This window comes from Salmo salar, chromosome 18, assembly GCF_965601325.2.
Source record: "Salmo salar chromosome 18, fSalSal1, whole genome shotgun sequence".
In the NCBI taxonomy this organism is placed as follows: Eukaryota; Metazoa; Chordata; class Actinopteri; order Salmoniformes; family Salmonidae; genus Salmo; species Salmo salar.
The window spans coordinates 9,911,182-9,932,603 of NC_138308.1; the positions used below are offsets into that span (position 1 = coordinate 9,911,182).

Sequence of the window (21,422 nt, forward strand, 5' to 3'; positions counted from 1 at the left end):
GACCCCCACATCCGGCTTCTTAACCTGCAGGATCGTCTGAAACCAGCCACCCGGACAGCTGACGAAACTTTGTGTTTGCACTTTCCAAAGTATTTCTGCACAAACTGTCAGAAACCGTCTCAGGGAAGCTCATCTGCGTGCTCATCCTCCTCACCAGGGTCTTGTCCTGACTGCAGTTCGCCATCGTAACCGACTTCAGTGGGCAAAGGCTTACCTAAGATGGCCACTGGCAAACTGTGTTCTTCACAGATGAATCCCAGTTTCAACTGTAAAGGGCAGATGGCAGACGGCATGTATGGCAGTGTGTGTGCGAGAGGTTCGCTGATGTCAACGTTGGGAACAGAGTGCCCCGTGGTGGCGGTGGGGTTATGGTATGGACAAGGAACACGTTTGCTTTTTATCGATAGCAATTTGAATGCACTGACATACCGTGACTAGATCCTGAGGCCCATTGTTGTGCCATTCATCCGCCGCCATCGCCTCATGTTTCAGTATGATAATGCACAGCCCCATGTCACAAGGATCTGTACACAATTCCTGGAAGCTGAAAATGTCCCAGTTCTTCCATGGCCTGTGTACTCATCAGACATGTCATCCATTGAGCACGTTTGGGATTCTCTGGATCGACGTGTATGACAGTGTGTTCCAGCTCCCGACAATATCCAGCAACTTCGCACAGCCATTGAAAAGGAGTGGGACAACATTCCACAGGCCACAATCAACAGCCTGATCAATTCCATGAGAAAGGCATGTGTCACACTGCATGAGGCAAATGATGGTCACACCAGATACTGACTGGTTTTCGGATCCACACCCCTACCTTTTTTTAAGATATCTGTGACCAACAGATGCATATCTTTATTCCCAGTCATGTGAAATCCACAAGTTAGGGCCTAATACGTTTATTTCAATTGACAGATTTCCTTGTATGAACTGTAACTCAGTAACACTTAAAAATTGTTGCATGTTGCCTTTATATTTTCGTCCAGTGTATATATATACTACATTACATTCTATTCATAACATTTCTATAATCTGTTATTTAAAAATACATAATGGCACTGTCCAAGGGATCATGCTTGTTGGAAAAGACCCCATAGAATGCAAAATGTTCAACACAAGTTTGAATATTCACACACATTAACAATTTTACTGAGCTAACACAGTACATCATTGCTGGTCTTGCTTGGATAGCCATGGCTGGTGAATGTGACTAAACTAATCTAACTATTGTTCACAAACTCTGAACAGATGCTCTGTAAGATCAGACTGAGTGCAGCATCAAATTGCCTGTTGATTTGCACACAGGTCTAACACTAGATACACTGATTTGGGATGGTCCATAGTACTAGTGAGGGTCTAGTGAGGTCTAAGGCTTCACAGCATAGCACAGTTTGGTGAAGTCCTTGGTGTTCCTCTGGCTGTCAATCAGTACCAGGGGGTTCCTCTGATGGTTCTCAATGATGTGGGAAACACTGGTGAAACGCTGAGGGAATACAGTAAGAAGTGTTAGGCCTCTAGGTTAGCAATCAGACCATCAATATTACATTGATATCAGAATATTGTTATAGAGCAAGATGAGACGCTGTCTACCTCCTCTCCTTTCTTCTCCCTTCCAAGAGTGTACTGCTGCGATGCTTGGATGTAGCGTACTGGGATGTTGTAGACTCTACTGTTATAATACACCACTAAAGTGTATGGCTGCTGTCTGTCTTGACCAGAGCTCTTCCTTATTAGAAATGCCCCATCCTGACACAGAGAAGACACACAATACAGTTAGCTGGAGCGTCGGTCTCTTTTTAATCCAATCCCCATTATTTAGTTTATGAAAAAATACAAGTATATTTTAAGACAGGGGTTCCCAAATGTTTTCATTCAGGCCCTCCTCCAGCATTGGGGAACATTCCGCGCCCACCCTGCACGTGCATGCGTACCATGTCTATTTCTATGGGCACAAGCACTGTTCATGACACAAACTGTTCACATCCTTCTTGTTGGCGGAGAGAACATTTTGCAGGTATAAGGCTTATTTCCTGCAATTGTACACATATTGTCATGGGGTGCAGAGAACATTTAGCAGTTTTAAAACAAATTTTGTTGCAATTCTATACATTTTGCCATGTTTAATGTTTATTAATCTACATCGATGGGGCCGCAGTGGAAAAGGTGAAAAGCTTCAAGTTCCTCGGTGTACACTCTTTGAAAAAAAGGTGCTATCTAGATCTTAAAATGGTTCTTCAGCTGTCCCCATAGGAGAACCCTTTGAAGAATCCTTGTTTGTTCTAGGTAGAACCCTTTTGGTTCCAAGTAGAACTGTTTTGGGTTCCATATAGAACCCTATCCACAAAGGGTTTTACCTGGAACCAAAAAGGGTTCTCCTATGGGGACAGCCGAAGAAACCTTTTGGAACCCTTTTTTTTCACTGACAATCTGAAATGGTCCACCCACACAGACAGTGTGGTGAAGAAGGAACAACAGTGCCTCTTCAACCTCAGGAGGCTGAAGAAATTCAGCTTGGCCCCTAAGACCCTCACAAATCTTTACAGATGCACCATTGAGAGCATCCTGTCGGGCTGTGTCACCGCCTGGTACGGCAACTGCACTGTCCGCAACTGCAGGGCTCTCCAGAGGGTAGTGCGGTTTGCCCAATGCATCACCGGGGGCACACTGTCTGCCCTCTAGGAAGGGGTGTCACAGGGTGTCACAGGAAGGAAGGCCAGGAAGATCATCAAGGACCTCAGCCACCCGACCCACGGCCTGTTCACCCCACTACCATCCAGAAGGCGAGGTCAATACAGGTGCATCAAAGCTGGGACCAGAGACTGAAAAACAGCTTCAATCTCAAGGCCGTCAGACTGTTAAATAGTTACCACTAGCTGGCCTCTGCCCAGTACCCTTCCCTCCCGTTCTTCACAGTTGGGAGGGTTTTCTTCGGCTTGCAAGCGTTCCCCTTTTTCCTCCAAACATATCGATGGTCATTATGGCCAAACAGTTCTATTTTTATTTCATCAGACCAGATTACATTTCTCCAAAAAGTACGATCTTTGTCCCCATGTTCAGTTGCAAACCGTAGTCTGGCATTTTTATGGCGGTTTAGGAGCAATGGCTTCTTCCTTGCTGCGAGGCCTTTCAGGTTATGTCGATATAGGACTCGTTTTACTGTGGATATAGATACTTTTGTACCTGTTTCCTCCAGCATCTTTACAAGGTCCTTTGCTGTTGTTCTGGGATTGATTTGCACTTTTCACACCAAAGTACGTTTATCTCTAGGAAACAGAACGCGTCTCCTTCCTGAGCGTTATGACTGCTGCGTGGTCCCATGGTTTTTATACTTGCGTACTATTGTTTGTACAGATGAACGTGGTACTTCAGGCAACTTTCGACTTCAGGCGTTTGGATATTGCTCCCAAGGATGAACCAGACTTGTGGAGGTCTACAATTTTTTTTCTGAGGTCTTGGCTGATTTCTTTTGATTTTCCCATGGTGTCAAGCAAAGAGGCACTGAGTTTGAAGGTAGACCTTGAAATACATCCACAGGTACACCTCCAACTGACTCAAATTATGTCAATTAGACTATCAGAAGCTTCTAAAGCCATGACATAATTTTCTGGAATTTTCCAAGCTGTTTAAAGGCACAATCAACTTAGTGTATATAAACTTCTGACCCACTGGAATTGTGATACAGTGAATTATAAATTTAATAATCTGTCTGTAAACAATTGTTGGAAAAATGACTTGTGTCATGCACAAAGTAGATGTCCTAACCTACTTGTCAAAACTATAGTTTGTTAACAAGACATTTGTGGAGTGGTTGAAAAACGAGTTTCAATGACTCCAACCTAAGTGTATGTAAACTTTCGACTTCAACTGTACAATGTATAAATACAGTGCATTCAGTGCATTCAGACACCTTGACTTTTTCCACTTTATGTTACGTTATGGTAGAGTAGCCAGACAGAAACCACTCTTCAGTAAAAGGCACATGACAGCCCGCTTAGAATTTGCCAAAAGGCACCTAAAGGACTATCAAACCATGAGAAACAAGATTTTGTGGTCTGATAAAACCAAGATTGAACTCTTTGACCTGAATACCAAGCGTCACGTCTGGAGGAAACCTGGCACCATCCCTACGGTGAGGAATGGTGGTGGCAGCATCATGCTGTGGGGAAACTCCCCAAATACAGGTGTGCCACACTTGTAGCGTCATACCCAAGAAGACTCAAGGCTGTAATCACTGCCAAAGGTGCTTCAACAAAGTACTGAGTAAAGGATCTGAATACTTATGTAAATGTCATATTTCAGTGTTTTATTTTTCATAAATTTGCAAAAATTCTAAAAACGTCTTTTTCATTTGTCATTATGGGGTATTGTGTAAATTGATAAGGATGTTTCATTTTTTTAAATCCATTTTTGAATAAGGATGTAACGTAAGTCAAGGGGTCTGAATAGTTTCCGAATGCACATATGTACTCTGGACTCTGACATTGCTCGTCCTACTATTTCTATATTTCTTAATTCCGTTATTTTACTTTTTAGATTTGTGTGTATTGTTAGATATTACTGCACTGTTGGAGCTGGGAACTCAAGCATTTCGCTACACCCGCAATAACATCTGCTAAATATGTGTATGCGACCAATAACGTTTTATTTTATTTTGATATTTGAGTAACTCAAACACACAAAATCTAAAGGCTAAAAACGTTAGGTGACATGGGCTCATTGATCTGGACATTTCTGACAAGTTATAAACAGCTCTCTAAGGTGTCAATTGACTGACATGTCAAGAGAAAAACTACCCAGTTTTGAAATTGCATCTTGTTCATTCTACTATTACAACTTTCAAGAGTAAGTTGAAAGCCGGACCGAGTCCCAAAAAAGGGGTGGGGCCCTGTGCCACCCTTGCCGACCCATCCCACAGTTTGGGAACCACTGTATTAAGACAATGTAATAATAAGAGTATGTTAATTTGTCCGTAATCATGTGAGTGTGACTCGCCTTATTTGAGCGAACCAAAGTATCCTCAGCTGTCTTACGGTCACAGGTGCTGGCATACCAGGGTTTCTTCAAGACATCTGCACCCTAACAACAACAACAAAAATACAGCAACAAGAAAGTGGGTTTAAAGTCAAGTCCATGTGGCTCTGAAAATACAGCCTTTACAGTCTCCACAAACTTAATAGTGTATTCATCCATGCATCGTGAACCAGTATTTTGAGCTATGTCATTGTATGTTATATAGTATATAAAATGGTGAAATTCAGGTCAGGTCTTTATCACCTCTTCAGCATCCGTTAACTTGTTTTCAGCTGTGGGTACAGTTCCTCTGTCAGGTTCTGAGAATTAGAGAACAGTGAAGGGAAAAATGTAAAAGTTAAATAATAATTGAATGTTGTATGGACACAGCAGGTCCATTTACATAATACATAGATTGTTTGCTATGTTGTTTCCAGTGGAGGCTGCTGAGAGGAGGACGGCTCATAGTTACAGCTGGAATGGAGTCAATGGAACGGTATCAACCACATGGAAACCATATGTTTGATACCATTCCAGTGACTGCATTCCAGCCTTCCTCCTCTCAGCAGCCTCCACTGGTTGTTTCACTTTCAGTGTCAAAGTTATGGTCATCTTTGGTATTTGGTATTTTATTAGGATCCCCATTAGCTGTTGCAAAAGCAGCAGCTACTCTTCCTGGGGTCCACACAAAACATGAAACATAATACAGAATGACATAATACAGAACATCAATAGACAAGAACAGCTCAAAGACAGAATTACATACATTTTTTGAAAAGGCACACGTAGCCTACATATCAATGCATACACACAAACTATCTAGGTCAAATAGGGGAGAGTTGTTGTGCCGCGAAGTGTTGCTTTATCTGTTTTTTTAAACCAGGTTTGCTGTTTGTTTGAGCATTATGAGATGAAAGGAAGTTCTCTACAATAAGGGCTCTATATAATACTGTACACTTTCTAGAATTTGTTCTGGATTTGGTGACTGTGAAAAGACCCCTGGTGGAATGTCTGGTGGGATAAGTGTGTGTGTCAGAGCTGTGTGTAAGTTGACTATGCAAACAATTTGGGATTTTCAACACATGAATGTTTCTTATAAAAAGAAGAAGTGATGCAGTCAGTCTCTCCTCAACTCTTAGCCAAGAGAGACTGGCATGCATAGTATTTATATTAGCACTCTGATTACAATTAAGAGCAAAACGTGCCGCTCTACATCCCACGGCTATGGACACAAGTCTCTCAGACCTGTACTTACTTTGAGAGGTAGACATCTGTGGCAGAGGAATCCTGCTGTAGAGAAAGCAAGAATATACTGTAATTTGCCAGGACACTGCGGTTTGAGTAAACATACAGCGCTGTGGTTACAAACAGCATTCCTTCATTCCAAGATAATTGATATTGGCCTTGTCCCTGGTCTGTTTGTGCTGTCTTGCAAACAGATCTGGGACCAGGCTGGAAAAGAGATATGTGCGTTCAAAATAGTGACTTCTTATGAGGTCATGATGTTTCTTACTTGGCACGTTTGTATTCAGCGGGCTGGGGTGTGGTCGTGGGTTTCTGGGTACTGTGCCTCATGGCCAGTGCTGGGCCTGTCGAAAAGCAGACATAGCAAGAGTGTGTGTTACAGTACCCTACTATTATGCAAGTGGAAGACTGCATAAAAGATGTACAACTTTACAACTTGTAATGGATTTTGGTAAATTCATTACATCTTTGAACATCCAATGAAAACAAATGAAGCTTTGATCCAATTGAGCACTCTAATATTTTAGGAATAGTTACCTTCATTTTCCCTGGATGCAATATCTTGCCTCTGAAAAAATACAAACATGATCATTCTACATAATTTCCCATAACATTTTGAATTCCAGTAGTTTTTTTTCTCCAAAGGATATTTTACATGTGTCCTACCGGCCTAAAAGGTGGCTTCAATGGCTTCCTAAAATAGAGAGGTTTATGTGAGTTAAGTTATACCTGGAACCAGACCTTTCCGGCACACTTAATTGAACGAGCGGCCAGCAATTAACAGAAAATAAATTATATATGAATTTACACGACACCTACGTCTCTCTGGGCATTGGTTTGGGAAGCACAGGCAGGGCCTTCTCAGCAGACTTTGTACTGCCACCTAGAAGAACAGAGATGACATACAAAACGTGCACACATACACAGTACTCATAGTATCTGACACTGGGGAGTTCTCTTAAGTAACACAATGCTCTTTTAAGATATTTTCTGCTCTTTTCACTGTTTTAAGTTCTATTCATTGTTCTGTACTGTATGTTGTGTCGCGTCTCATGTGTGTGTAACTATTTGTACGCTGCTTTCAGGGCTCTCTTGAAAAAAAGAGATGTACATCTCAACGTGAATTATCAGGTTAAATGAAAGATGAATGAATAAATAAATAATCATGGAAATAGCAGAGTAGTGTTGGCAACAGGAATGAGATGGTTACGTTTTGCGTTAAATACAAACGTTGGCAATCCACTAGATGGCATCATAAGCCAAGTGAAGTAACTACCAATACAGTACTTCATTATGGTTTGAACGTTTAATCATTTGGGCTGATGGTAGTAATATGGATGAATTACATACTTTCATCTGGATCGCAGACTTCATATTCACCATCTATGGGCTCCTGGATCTGGATGGCAATCACAATACATATAAACGTATATGATTCCCGTGTTGATAATATTCAATGTTTTCTTTACTTTTCTATTATTATCTCATCAAACAAAACTATTTGTGGTCAGGTACAAAGCCTAGATTCTCTTTGGTACAGTAGCACTTACTGGGATGGGTGGACATGTCTTTAGGTGCATTCTACAGAGAGAAGATCAAATGTAAATGATTCATGTAAGTGTGACAATGAAACTGAAGGAAACAACCTCATGTTTAGCGAATAGTTTATCTTTAAATGGTTATCATGCGTAAAATAATTTTCCCGGTCTCTTGAATAAGTTGTAGTCGTTATTAGCACCTTGGGCTGGCTCTAGGGGGAAAACCCTGTGCAGGGACTTTGAGTGTGGAAGGTCTGTAAAAAAAAAAACATGTTAGAAAAAAAACAATCATTTTGGTATCTCATCCATCATTTTAAGCAATGAATATACACTGAGTTTACAAAACATTAAGAACACTGCTCTTTCCATGACATAGACGGATCAGGTGAATCCAGCTGAAAGCTATGATCCCTTATTGATGTCACTTGTTAAATCCACTTCAATCAGTGTAGATGAAGGGGAGGAGATCCAGTTTGTCAAGAACTGCAATGCTGCTGGGTTTGTCACGGTCAACAATTCCCCTGTGTATCAAGAATGGTCCACCACTCAAAGGACATCCAGCCATCATGACACAACCGTGGGAAGCATTGAAGTCAACATGGGCCAGCATTCCTGTGGAACGCTTTCGGACCTTGTAGAGTCCATACCCCGTCAAATTGACGCTGTTATGAGGGCAAAAGGGGGGTGCAACTCAATATTAGGATGGTGTTTGAGCACTTTGAGATATCAGCTGATGTACGAAGGGCTATATAAATAAATTTGATTTGATTTGATTTGCTCCTAATGTTTGATATACTCAGTGTATCTTTAGATATTTCCCTGAGAGGAAATGTTGATCGCATTTGACCCTGTCTGAAAAGTGCTACGATCCCTGAACCAGAACTGACCTGCTCACTGGGGGAGGAGAGTTTTCCTTAAGATAAAAGAGAAAATGGGACACATCAAGGATAATCCTACAGTCATTGCATAGTCATTAACAATACTATTAATTGTAACGTATTGGTTATCAAACCCACCTCAATGTCAGGAACTTCATACACATCTAAAAAAAAGAAGAAAAAAGACTAAGCCTCAAAGTTAGGAATACAGAAGAGCCGGGTTCTAACCCAGTCGTTCACATTAAGCACAATAAATGTATTAAACCCCCCAAAATAATGACATACAGTGGCAAGAAAAAGTATGTGAACCCTTTGGAATTACCCGGATTTCTGCACAAATTTGACATAAAATTTGATCTGATCTTCGTCTAAGTCACCACAATAGACAAACATAGTGTGCATAAACTAATAACACCCAAATTATTGTATTTTTCTTGTCTATATTGAATACATCATTTAAACATTCACAGTGTAGGTTGGAAAAAGTATGTGAACCCCTTGGCTAATGACTTCTCCTAAAGCTAATTGGAGTCAGGAGTCAGCTAACCTTGAGTCCAATCAATGAGACGAGATTGGAGATGTTGGTTAGGGCTGCCCTGCACTATAAAAAACACTCACAACATTTTAGTTTGCTATTCACAAGAAGCATTGCCTGATGTGAACAATGCCTTGAAGAAAAGAGATCTCAAAAGATCTAAGATTAAGAATTGTTGACTTGCATAATGCAGGAAATAGTTACAAAAGTATTTCTAAAAGCCTTGATGTTCATCAGTCCACGGTAAGACAAATTGTCTATAAATGGAGAAGGTTCAGCACTGTTGCTACTCTCCCTAGGACTGGCCGTCCTGCAAAGATGATTACAAGAACACAGTGCAGAATGCTCAATGAGGTTAAGAAGAATCCTAGAATGTCAGCGAAAGACTTACAGAAATCTCTGGGACATGCTAACATGTCTGATGACGAGTCTACGATATGTAAAACACTAAACAAGAATGGTGTTAAACAAAACTTTGCTGCACGTCTGAGGTTCGCAAAAGAGCACCTGGATGTTCCACAGCGCTACTGGCAAAATATACTCTGGATAGATTAAACTAAAGTTGAGTTGTTTGGAAGGAAGGAACACACAACACTGTGTGTGGAGAAACTATGTGTGGAGAAGAAAAGGCACAGCACAGCACACCAACATCAAAACCTCATCCCCACTGTATAGTATGGTTGAGGGAGCATCATGGTTTGGGGCTGCTTTGCTGCCTCAGGGACAGCTTGCTATTGTCGACAGAAAAATAAATACCCAACTTTATCAAGACATTATTTTACATTTTTTAACCCCTTTTTCTCTCCAATTTCATGGTATCCAATTGGTAGTTACAGTCTTGTCTCATCACTGCAACTCCCGTACGGACTCGGGATAGGCGAGGGTCAAGAGCCGTACGTCCGCCGAAACACAACCCAACCAAGCCGCACTGCTTCTTGACACAATGCCCACTTAACCTGGAAGCCAGTCGCACCAATGTGTCGGAGGAAACACTGTACACCTGGCGACCGTGTCAGCGTGCACTGCACTCGACCTGCCACAGGAGTCACTAGTGCGCAATAGGACAAGGACATCCCTGCTGGCCAAACCCTCCCCTAACCCAGATGACGCTGGGCCAATTGTGTGCTGCCCCATGGGTCTCCCGGTCACTGCCGACTGCGACAGAGCCTGGACACGAATCCAGAATCTCTAGTGGCACAGCTTGCACTACGATGTAGTGCCTTAGACCACTGCGCCACTCAGGAGGCCTTATCTAGACATTTTGCAAGGCTAAGGCTATCTGTCCGCCAATTGAAGCTCAACAGAAATCGGGTGATGCAACAGGACAACAACAAAAAACACAGAAGTAGATCAACAACAGAATGGCTTCAACAGAAGAAAATACGCCTTCTGGAGTGGCCCAGTCAGAGTCCTGACCTCAACCCGATTGAGATTCTGTGGCATGACCTCAAAAGAGCGGTTCACACCAGACATCCCAAGAATATTGCTGAACTGATACAGTTTTGTAAAGAGGAATGGTCCAAAATTCCTCCTGACCATATTGCAGGTCTGATCCACAACTACAGAAAATGTTTGGTTGAGGTTATTGCTGCAAAAAGGAGGGTCAACCAGTTATTAAATCCAAGGGTTCACATACTTTTCCCACCCTGCACTGTGAATGGTTAAACAGTGTTTTCAATAAAGTGACTTAGATGAAGATCAGAAATCCAGGTAATTCCAAAGGTTCACATACTTTTTCTTGCAACTGTATATTCAGTGCTCCTGCTGAGATGCAGTTACATACCTGGGCTATTTGAGCGCTCTGGCACAGTCTTAGACATTGAAGGACTGCTCTTTACTGGTTTGCCTCTTCCGTGCATTGGACGGTCTGAAGGAAGTTTACATTTGTATTGTATGTTGACATTGGGGTGTCTTGGTAAGATTTGTCTGACAGTGATTGGCAACAGATGAACATGTGTAGTGGGTTTCATGACACCTGTATTTTGAAGACAATATAATTGACGCACATAGTGCACTTGGTCTTATTTCCAGTGTCAGGTTTTATTTGATTTGATTTTATTTCACCTTTATTTAACCAGGTAGGCTAGTTGAGAACAAGTTCTCATTTTCAACTGCGACCTGGCCAAGAATAAAGCAAAGCAGTGCGTCACAAACAACAACACAGAGTTACACATGGAATAAACAAACATACAGTCAATAAAACAATAGAAAAAGTCTATATACAGTGTGTGCAAATGAGGTAAGATAAGGAAGGTAAGGCAATAAATAGGCCATAGTGGTGAAATAATTACAATATGGTAATTAAACACTGGAGTGATATATGTGCAGAAGATGAATGTGCAAGTAGAGATACTGAGGTGCAAAGGAGCAAAATAGATCAAATAAATAACAGTATAGGGATGAGGTAGTTGGATGGGCTATTTACAGATGGACTATGTAGAGGTGCAGTGATCTGTGAGCTGCTCTGACAGCTGGTGCTTAAAGTTAGAGAGGGAGATATGAGTGTCCAGCTTCAGTGATTTTTGCAGTTCGTTCCAGTCATTGGCAGCAGAGAACTGGAAGGAAAGGTGGCCAAATAAGGATTTGGCTTTAGGGGTAACTAGTGAGATATACCTGCTGGAGCGCGTGCTACGGGTGGGTGCTGCTATGGTGACCAGTGAGCTGAGATAAGGGGCATTACCTAGGAAAGAGTTATAGATGACCTGGAGCCAGTGGGTTTGTCGGCGAATATGAAGAGAGGGCCAGCCAACGAGAGCGTACAGGTCGCAGTGGTGGGTAGTATTTGGGGCTTTGGTGACAAAACAGATGGCACTGTGATAGACTGCATCCGATTTGCTGAGTAGTGTTGGAGGCTATTTTGTAAATGACATCGCCGAAGTCAAGGATCGGTAAGATAGTCATTTTTACGACGGTATGTTTGGCAGCATGAGTGAAGGATCGTTTGTTGCGAAATAGGAAGCCGATTCTAGATTTAATTTTGGTTTGGAGATGCTTAATGTGAGTCTGGAAGGAGAGTTTACAGTCTAAACAGACACCTAGGTATTTGTAGTTGTCCACATATTCTAAGTCAGAACCGTCCAGAGGTGGATCAGAGAATCACCAGCAGCAAGAGCGACATCATTGATGTATACAGAGAAGAGAGTCGGCCCGAGAATTGAACCCTGTGGCACCCCCATAGAGACTGCCAGAGGTCCGGACAACAGACCCTCCGATTTGACACACTGAACTCTATCTGAGAAGTAGTTGGTGAACCAGGCGAGGCAGTCATTTGAGAAACCAAGGCTATTGTCTGACGATAAGAATGTGATGATTGACAGAGTCGAAAGCCTTGGCCAGGTCGATGAATACAGCTGCACAGTATTGTCTCTTATCGATGGCGGTTATGATATCGTTTTGGACCTTGAGCGTGGCTGAGGTGCACCCATGACCAGCTCGGAAACCAGATTGCATAGTGGAGAAGGTATTGTGGGATTCGAAATGGTCGGTGATCTGTTTGTTCATTTGGCTTTCGAAGACCTTAGAAAGGCAGGGTATGATAGATATAGGTCTGTAGCAGTTTGGGTCTAGAGTGTCTCCCCTTTGAATAGGGGGATGACCGCGGCAGCTTTCCAATCTTTGGGGATCTCAGACGATATGAAAGAGAGCTTGAACAAGCTAGTAATAGGGGTTGCAACAATTTCGGTGGATAATTTTAGAAAGAGAGGGTCCAGATTGTCTAGCCCGGCTGATTTGTAGGGGTCCAGATTTTGCAGCTCTTTCAGAACATCAGCTATCTGGATTTGGGTGAAGGAGAAATGGGGGAGGCTTGGGCAAGTTGCTGTGGGGTTGCAGGGCTGTTGACCAGGGTAGGGGTAGCCAGGTTGAAAGCAGGGCCAGCCGTAGAAAAATGCTTATTGAAATTCTCGATTATCGTGGATTTATCGGTGGTGACAGTGTTTCCATGCCTCAGTGCAGTGGGCAGCTGGGAGGAGGTGCTCTTATTCTCCATGGACTTTACAGTGTCCCAGAACTTTTTGGAGTTTGTGCTACAGGATGCAAATTTCTGTTTTCCTAACTGCCTGTATATATTGGTTCCTAACTTCCCTGAAAAGTTGCATATCGCGGGGGCTATTCGATGCTAATGCAGTACGCCACAGGATGTTTTTGTGTTGGTCAAGGGCAGTCTGGTTTGGAGTGAACAATGGGCTATATCCGGTCCTGGTTCTACATTTTTTGAATGGGGCATGCCTATATAAGATGGTGAGGAAAGCACTTTTAAAGAATAACCAGGCATCCTCTACTGACGGAATGAGGTCAATATCCTTCCAGGATACCCGGGCCAGGTCGATTAGAAAGGCCTACTCGTTGAAGTGTTTTAGGGAGCGTTTGAGAGTGATGAGGGGTGGTCGTTTGACTGCAGACCCATTACGGACGCAGGCAATGAGGCAGTGATCGCTGAGATCCTGGTTGAAGACAGCAGAGGTGTGTTTGGAGGGCAGGTTGGATAGGATGATATCTATGAGGGTGCCCGTGTTAATGGATTTGGGGTTGTACCTGGTAGGTTCATTGATAATTTGTGTGAGATTGAGGGCATCAAGCCTAGATTGTAGGATAGCCTGGGTGTTAAGCATGTCCCAGTTTAGGTCACCTAACAGCACGAGCTCTGAATTCACATATGGTGTCCAGGGGGCTGAAAGTGGTCTATAGCAAGTGGCAACGGCGAGAGACTTGTTTCTGGAAAGCTCAAATTGTTTGGGCACAGACCTGGATAGTAAGACAGAACTCTGCAATAGATTGCAACTCCGCCCCCTTTGGCAGTTCTATCTTGGCGGAAAATGTTATAGTTAGGAATGGACATTTCAGGGTTTTGGTGGTCTTCCTAAGCCAGGATTCAGACACGGCTAGGACATCTGGGTTGACAGAGTGTGCTAAAGCAGTGAATAAAACAAACTTAGGGAGGAGGCTTCTGATGTTAACATGTATGAAACCAAGGCTTTTACGGTTACAGAAGTCAACAAATGAGAGCGCCTGGGGAATGGGAGTGGAGCTAGGCACTGCAGGGCCTTGATTAACCTCTACATCACCAGAGGAACAGAGGAGGAGTAGGGTGAGGGTATGGCTAAAGGCTGTAAGAACTGGTCGTTTTGTACGTTCGGAATAGAGAGTAAAAGGAGCAGGTTTCTGGGCACGGTAGAATAGATTCAAAGCATAATGTACAGACAAAGGTATGGTAGGATGTGATTACAGTGAAGGTAAACCTATGCATTGAGTGACGATGAGAGATATTGTCTCTAGAAACATAATTTAAACCAGATGAGGTCACCGCATGTGTGGGAGGTGGAACTAAAGGGATTCATTTATTGGAATAACTTACTAGCAGGAGGTTCCTCTGTGGGGTCTATATAGTTGTCTTCATCGTCACTTTTTGGGATGACGTAGTCTTCCTAAAGAGAGCAGATCATACAATGTGTCAAGAAAAATATGAGGCAAAGAATCTGTCAATATGCTGTCATAAATGTATGAAGATAACTTATTGTCATGACAACAGAAACCAACAAGAATAATTATTATTTTGCCTAACAACTACACAGTACTTCATTGTCGTCCTGCTGGTTAGGTTTGGGGGGAAATGATGGTGATGGTCTGGTGGGTTTTGGTAGGCAGATGGGCTTCCTGGGTGGGTGGTTTGGCCTGTCACGGCAGCTGTCTGAAAAAAAAGAAGCAAAATCACAAACAGTTCATCAGTATTTGCATAACGCAACAACACACTGTCTTTGTGTCTGTCACAGTGCACTGACTAGTGGCTTTCATCAACACAAAGATCTATGAGTGGTGTCTCAACAAGCCAAGTGTGAGTGAGTATGTGCGTGCGTGCATGCCCGCATGGATGTGCACGCATGTGTGTGGCAGAGTGGAAGAGTTCTCACCTACGTAGTCCCCCCTGGGGAAGCAGGCAGATGAGGTGGAGGTGGAGGTGAAGACGCTCTGACTGGGAGGAGGCTCATAGCTATCATCCTGCTCCCCTTGAGGTTCCTCATAAGTGTCACTATCCTGCAACATCATAATATTGTTAAGACGCTCAGCCCCACAGCTTTGTGTGATGGAAAGCTTCTGACAGAAGTCAAATGACTGTGGAAAACAATGTCAGTTGCAAGATTAATTTAGAAACATTATAATATTGTAGTGTTTTAGAATCAGTAAAGCATGTGGATCGAACTCACAAACTCATCTTCAGACCACTGTTCACCATCCAAGTCATCACCTGTATAGAGAAGTATCAAATAAGGGCCCCGCATGATGCAAAGTCATTGGAAATTACAATATTGGGAAGACATGCATGATAGCTTCCGAATCATATTCTGAACATATTGGCCGAAAATACTGCTGGCCAATCTCACTATTATATACAGTACTTCAAGGGCTACATTGTGAGAATAGAAGAAAGGTCTTACCTTGATAGTCTCTTACAGGTACTTTTGGAGCTGATTTGTTTTTAAATCTGCAGTACAGAAAGACCAGTTAGGAGTTGAAGTCAAAAGTTTTAGAAACAAGAGTGTAACTTCTTTTAGACCTTACACTTTGGGCCTGAAGAGTGATTGTACACGTCAAAGGTACCCCTCTCAGTTATGCCTCGTAACGCAACTTGCTCATTCTGAAACCTATGTACTTTTTTCATCATCTATCACACTAAATACCTTCCTGTGTTGTGCCAGTGGATGGTCCCTTTTCAAGAAAGGAAAGTGAGAGAAGAGCCATCTGTCCTTCTGCTTGTCTATTTTCAGCTTGAAGGACTACTTATGTTTTTCGAAAAGTTGAAGAAAGAGGAATAACCAACTTTCACCACAAAAACCATTGATGAAAATATAACTGCGAGCAGCAATGAACAAGGTTCACAGGATAACAGAAACTGACACAAGATCAGTTAGATGACAAGTCAATCATGTAGGAACCATCTTCCCCTATGTGCAATCATGAGTCTTAAGTACAAAATCTGGATTGAATCTGATGTATGGTTCACGAGAAAAATATGATTTTGTGCATTAGTGTTAAATATGAGTTGTTAATAGTTTCCTTGTTTTTTTGAGATATCAATACCAAATTCAAATCAAATCAAATTGTATTCGTCACATGCACCGAATGTAACAGATGTAGACCTTACAGTGAAATGCTTGCTCACAAGCCCTTTACCACCAATGCAGTTTTAAGAAAAATAAGTGAAAATAGTAAGTACATTTTAATTTGACAAATTAAAGACTGCAGTAAAATAAACAGTAACGAGACTATATACAGGGGTACCGGTACAGAGCCAAAGGTAATATGTAATATGTATGTAGAGTTAAAGTGACTATGCATAGATAACAAACAGAGAGTAGCAGCAGCATATAATGCAAATGCAAATAGTTTGGGTAGCCATTTGATTAGCTGTTCAGGAGCTAGACTTGACGCTCCGGTACCGCTTGCCGTGCGGTAGCAGAGAGAACAGTCTATGACTAGGGTGGCTGGAGTCTTTGACAATTTTTAGGGCCTAACTCTGACATCGCCTGGAATAGAGGTCCTGGATGGCAGGAAGCTTGGCCCCAGTGATGTATTGGGCCGTACGCACTACCCTCTGTAGTGCCTTGCGGTCGGAGGCCGAGCAGTTGCCATACCAGACAGTAAAGCAACTACTCAGGATGCTAATGATGGTGCAGCTGTATAACTTTTTGAGGATCTGAGGACCCATGTCATATCTTTTCGGTCTCCTGAGGGGGAATAGGCTTTGTCGTGCCCTCTTCACGACTGCCTTGGTGTGTTTGGACCATGATAGTTTATTGGTGAAATGTACACCAAGGAACTTAAAGCTCTCAACCTGCTCCACTACAGCCCTGTCGATGATAATGGGGGCATGCTTGGTCCTCCTTTCCCTGTAGTCCACAATCATCTACTTTGTCTTGATCACGTTGAGGGAGAGGTTGTTATCCTGGCCCCACACAGCCAGGTCTCTGATCTCCTCCCTATTGGCTGTCTCATCGTTGCCGGTGATCAGGCCTACCACTGTTGTGTCGTTGGCAAACTTAATGATGGTGTTGGAGTTGTGCCTGGCCATGCAGTCATGAGTGAACAGGGAGTACAAGAGGGGACTGAACATGCACCCCTGAGGGGCCCCCGTGTTGAGGATCAGCGTGCCGGATATGTTGTTACCTACCCTTACCACCTGGGGTCTGGCCTGTCAGGAAGTCCAGGATCCAGTTGCAGAGGGAGGTGTTTAGTCCCAGGGTCCTTAGCTTAGAAATGAGCTTTGTGGGCACAATGGTGTTGAACGCTGAGCTGTAGTCAATGAATAGCATTCTCACACAGGTGTTCCTTTTGTCCAGATGGGAAAGGGCAGTGTGGAATGCAATAGAGATTGCATCATCTGTGGATCTGTTGGGCGCTATGCCAATTGGAGTGGGTCTAGGGTTTCTGGGATAATGGTGTTGATGTGAGCCATGACCAGCCTTACAAAGCAATTCATGGCTATAGACGTGAGTGATACGGGTCGGTAGTCATTTAGGCAAGTTACCTTAGTATTCTTGGGCATGACGGGGATGAGGGCCCTGTCGGGTGTCTGAAGTAAATCCTTCGCGTCCAACTTGTTAAAGAAAAAATCTTCTTCCAGTACGAAGTAAGTAATTGCTGTCCTGATATCTAGAAGCTCTTTTCAGTCATAAGAGACGGTGTCAGTAACATTATGTACAAAATAAGTGACAAATAACGCGAAAAAACACACAATAACGCAATTGGTTTGGTGGACCGTAAAACGTCAGCCATCTTTTCCGACGCCATTGTATTGTTCAGTGTGGTTCATTTTAGTGATGTCCATGATAGCGTCCATTCAAGTTGATAGGCAACTGTGGAGTGGATTTACAGTGGTTTAAATGGACACATAAACTATTTTTGATTTGTAAATAATAACTCAGACATCTTTTGATCAATCCTTTAGCTTTTCTCAAACTAAGTTAAGACATGTACCATGGGCCTACATTCTTCTACATTTGGTGACATTTGGTCCTATGGTTCATGTCAAGAAGCATATTAGGTATAGTGTGGCCATCTTTGAATGCATCAGCATGATTTTCTCAACTTTTTAGGGACTATTGTGATGAGTCCAAAGAACATATTTGGAGTGAATCTGACTTTCAGTCCATGAGAAGATTTTGAATTATTATGTTAATCATTAGCGTTACATAGACAAAAAAGAATTTTTTTAATAGTTCCCTTATTTTTGAGATTTCAATGCCAAACTTAACATGGTTCATCATGTATTTGATGAACCCACATTTGGTGTCATTTGGACTTACAGTTCATGAGTAGAAGTTTTTCAAAAGTAAACAAAATCAAATCAAATCAAAGAATTTTGGTCACATACACATGGTTAGCAGATGTTAGTGCGAAATGCTTGTGCTTCTACTTCCGACAGTGCAGCAATATCTAACAAGTAATCTGACAATTCCACAACTACTACCTAATATACACAAATCTAAGTAAAGGAATGGAGTAAGAAAATATACATATAAATATATGGATGAGCAATGACCCAGTGGCATAGGGAAGATGCAATAGATGGTATAAAATACAGTATATACATATGAGATGAGTAATGCAAGATATGTGAACATTATTAAAGTGGCATTATTAACAAAATGATCTAAGAATAACAATAGATTTCACAGCTTCGCTCTGCTGTGAACCCCTAATTATACCATGTGAGCGCACTGCACTCTCAGCTGAACTGAGCTGAATTGAGCTGAGATGTAGGTAGTTCCAATACACTACACACCTCTGTTCTTGTTCCCACCTATAGAGATGCAACATGGGGTTGGACTCTCATTCCTCTATACTGCATTTCAGATAAATGCCTACCGCTCCAGTCAGTGTAACGTATAACTGAAAATATTGAACTATGGGCACAACTGGTGTCCCTGCTAACTTGTGGGTAACAGAGAATAACGTTGAGTAATGCTCTCTGTGTATGTGGTGTGTCAAACATTTATTTGAATAGACTGACCTTCTCAGCCTGTTCAGGATACTGCCATCATTCTTCTTGATATCCTGGACCATCTTCTGAAGCTGGCTGGAAGACACGTTTAAAGCTTCTCATTAAAGTTATCCTAATATATTCAACAACAACCATGTAATGTTCATGAACGTAAATACAGGACATAACTATTAATACAATTTGGAAGCAATAACAGGTGCTAGACAAAATGTTATAGCTCACACATGTATGTTAATACTAGATATGGCGTAGTCTAAATATATGGCTCTGGCCGAGTTTATTGCAGGCTGCGGAACACTGAAAATATGTAAACTTCAACATGGAATTAAACCTTTCAGAGTCAACTTTCCATGTTGGCTAGCACATGGAGGTGAAGATTAACTGTAGTTCTGAGTCAAGTACACACCCATACACACTAGAACTTACTTACTCACTGTAGCCTACGTGCAATTACAGATTGAGGGCATGAGAGAGACAGGTGTGAGACGTGTAATTACAGTAACATCCACATTAGTCAGCCTTCTCTTACCACATTCCCTCTCCCTTTCAAATTTTGCATCACAAGCACTTTTTTACATTTATGTAACAGCCACCCAGCTCCTTCATAAAGAAAATACTATACAATAAACCCATTTTTGTTTAGTATTTGTTTAACTTAATCTAGATGCAACATTTGATCAAAAAATGTTTTGTCGCCTACAATAAGCTATTGTTGGGTAAATCTATTCTTGTGAGCATGGCAGAAAATAATTGAACATATGTACAGTATTATAAATGGTTGGCACTTTGTGCATATAATTATACTTTATATTTACTGTAGGCATTTCTTTACTTGCCAGTTTCCACTATGTCATCACAGCCATTGAAACATAGTCAGAATTTAGGTTGTTCTGATCACAAAGGTTAACCATTAAACATCTTTCCCAGTTTTACAAATACATTGCCCAACATAGAAATATGGGTATCTCTTACCGAAGTTTTACAGTTGCAGGAGCTGTGAACTTGTTAAATGTATCCATATATTAATGAGGCAATTGACCAGAGAGGCCACCTTCTGCGTCTAGCTACTATCCAGCTCAATGTTTGCGTTGTGAATGAACTCACTGGCATTGGCTGCCTGTCTAAAATTACTCTACTGAACAAGTCATGCAGCAATCAGTGATCATAGCGGAGGGAAAAAAATAACACCTCTGCAAGAACAATCACTTCTCCTTTCCATTCCACGAGTTTGACCACACTATTTTGCAGTATATTGTTGTGGGTGAAACTCTCCTTGAAATCTCTTTCTCCTTCATGATCAATTTGAACAGAACGGTATTTCCCATAATGCTTCCAAACGAGTTTCGCATAACCCAGGGCCGGCCCTAACCTTTTGGGGGTCCTAAGTGAGATTTGGATTGCCCCCCTAAAATGTAACCAAACCACCGCGGGCCAGATTTGACCTGATTTAGAGGCTGGTGTGGGAGGGAGTTTGTAACTTGTAAGGGCTGGCTTACAGCTTACTTTTGAAAGTTGTAATAGTAGAATGCACGAGGTGCGATTTCGAAATTGGGTAGTGCATCATCATCAGTTTTCCTCTTTTCATGTCAGTCATTGCGTACCTTAAAGAGCTATTTATAACTTGTCGGAAAGGTCCAGATCAACTAGCCCATGTCAGCTAACATTTTTATTAGCTAGGTTTTTTAGCCCATATATTTTGTTGTCATGTCTGAGTCACTCAAATATTACATGAAGAAACATTAGACATGACAAATAAAGGTGAAATAAATAAATAAATAAATAATGGCAAAATGGCAAAATGTATAGAATTGCAAGAGTTCCCCAATGCTGGAAGGGGGGCTTGCGTGCAAAAGTACCACAAGGGCCCACAAAGTTATCTTATCTGTTCTTATAGTTAATAACAGGAGGGAGTGAATATGATGACAATTCTGTTTTCTGTGTCATTGGGACTGACACAGTAACATTCCCACCAGACAACTTGGCAGTTTATAAAGGGAAATATCGCCCCCTGCTGTGAACATCCTCTGATCAGCCAGCACAGTAAACAGAGAGTCTTTTGAATTATCTGAGGAGCTGTGGTGAACCAACTGCGATTGCTCAATAGATGGAAACACCCAATGGTTGCTAAAATACTGAGTAAACATTCTCCAAAGCCACTGTTCAAAAGTTTAACAGATTGCCTGATGCTTTCACTGTGCAATGTACAGGCTCAGTCT

General features: G+C 42.0%; 1 protein-coding gene across 6 annotated transcripts in view; it reads right to left on the reverse strand.

Annotated features, from left to right (window-relative positions):
* Nucleotides 1-886: 886 nt before the first annotated feature.
* blnk (B cell linker) overlaps nt 887-21,422 on the reverse strand; it is a 28,157-nt gene continuing 7,621 nt past the window's right edge. For 3 of the 6 annotated variants that reach the window (XM_045700737.2, XM_014154196.3, XM_014154195.3), the window contains 21 exons: nt 19,216-19,281; nt 15,641-15,687; nt 15,410-15,450; nt 15,116-15,239; nt 14,783-14,895; nt 14,563-14,632; nt 10,993-11,076; nt 8,813-8,838; nt 8,684-8,709; nt 7,997-8,050; nt 7,809-7,839; nt 7,609-7,657; nt 7,078-7,141; nt 6,925-6,952; nt 6,796-6,826; nt 6,527-6,602; nt 6,269-6,303; nt 5,278-5,333; nt 4,996-5,079; nt 1,594-1,749; nt 887-1,486 (listed from right to left, as the gene is read on the reverse strand). In XM_045700737.2, the coding sequence (XP_045556693.1) occupies nt 1,370-1,486; nt 1,594-1,749; nt 4,996-5,079; nt 5,278-5,333; nt 6,269-6,303; nt 6,527-6,602; nt 6,796-6,826; nt 6,925-6,952; nt 7,078-7,141; nt 7,609-7,657; nt 7,809-7,839; nt 7,997-8,050; nt 8,684-8,709; nt 8,813-8,838; nt 10,993-11,076; nt 14,563-14,632; nt 14,783-14,895; nt 15,116-15,239; nt 15,410-15,450; nt 15,641-15,687; nt 19,216-19,281 (1,378 nt within the window). In that variant the 3' untranslated portion in view covers nt 887-1,369. Of the gene's footprint in view, nt 1,487-1,593; nt 1,750-4,995; nt 5,080-5,277; nt 5,334-6,268; nt 6,304-6,526; nt 6,603-6,795; nt 6,827-6,924; nt 6,953-7,077; nt 7,142-7,608; nt 7,658-7,808; nt 7,840-7,996; nt 8,051-8,683; nt 8,710-8,812; nt 8,839-10,992; nt 11,077-14,562; nt 14,633-14,782; nt 14,896-15,115; nt 15,240-15,409; nt 15,451-15,640; nt 15,688-19,215; nt 19,282-20,178; nt 20,387-21,422 lie in introns of those variants that run through there. The other 3 variants (XM_014154194.3, XM_014154197.3, XM_014154193.3) reach the window with 3 other exon arrangements.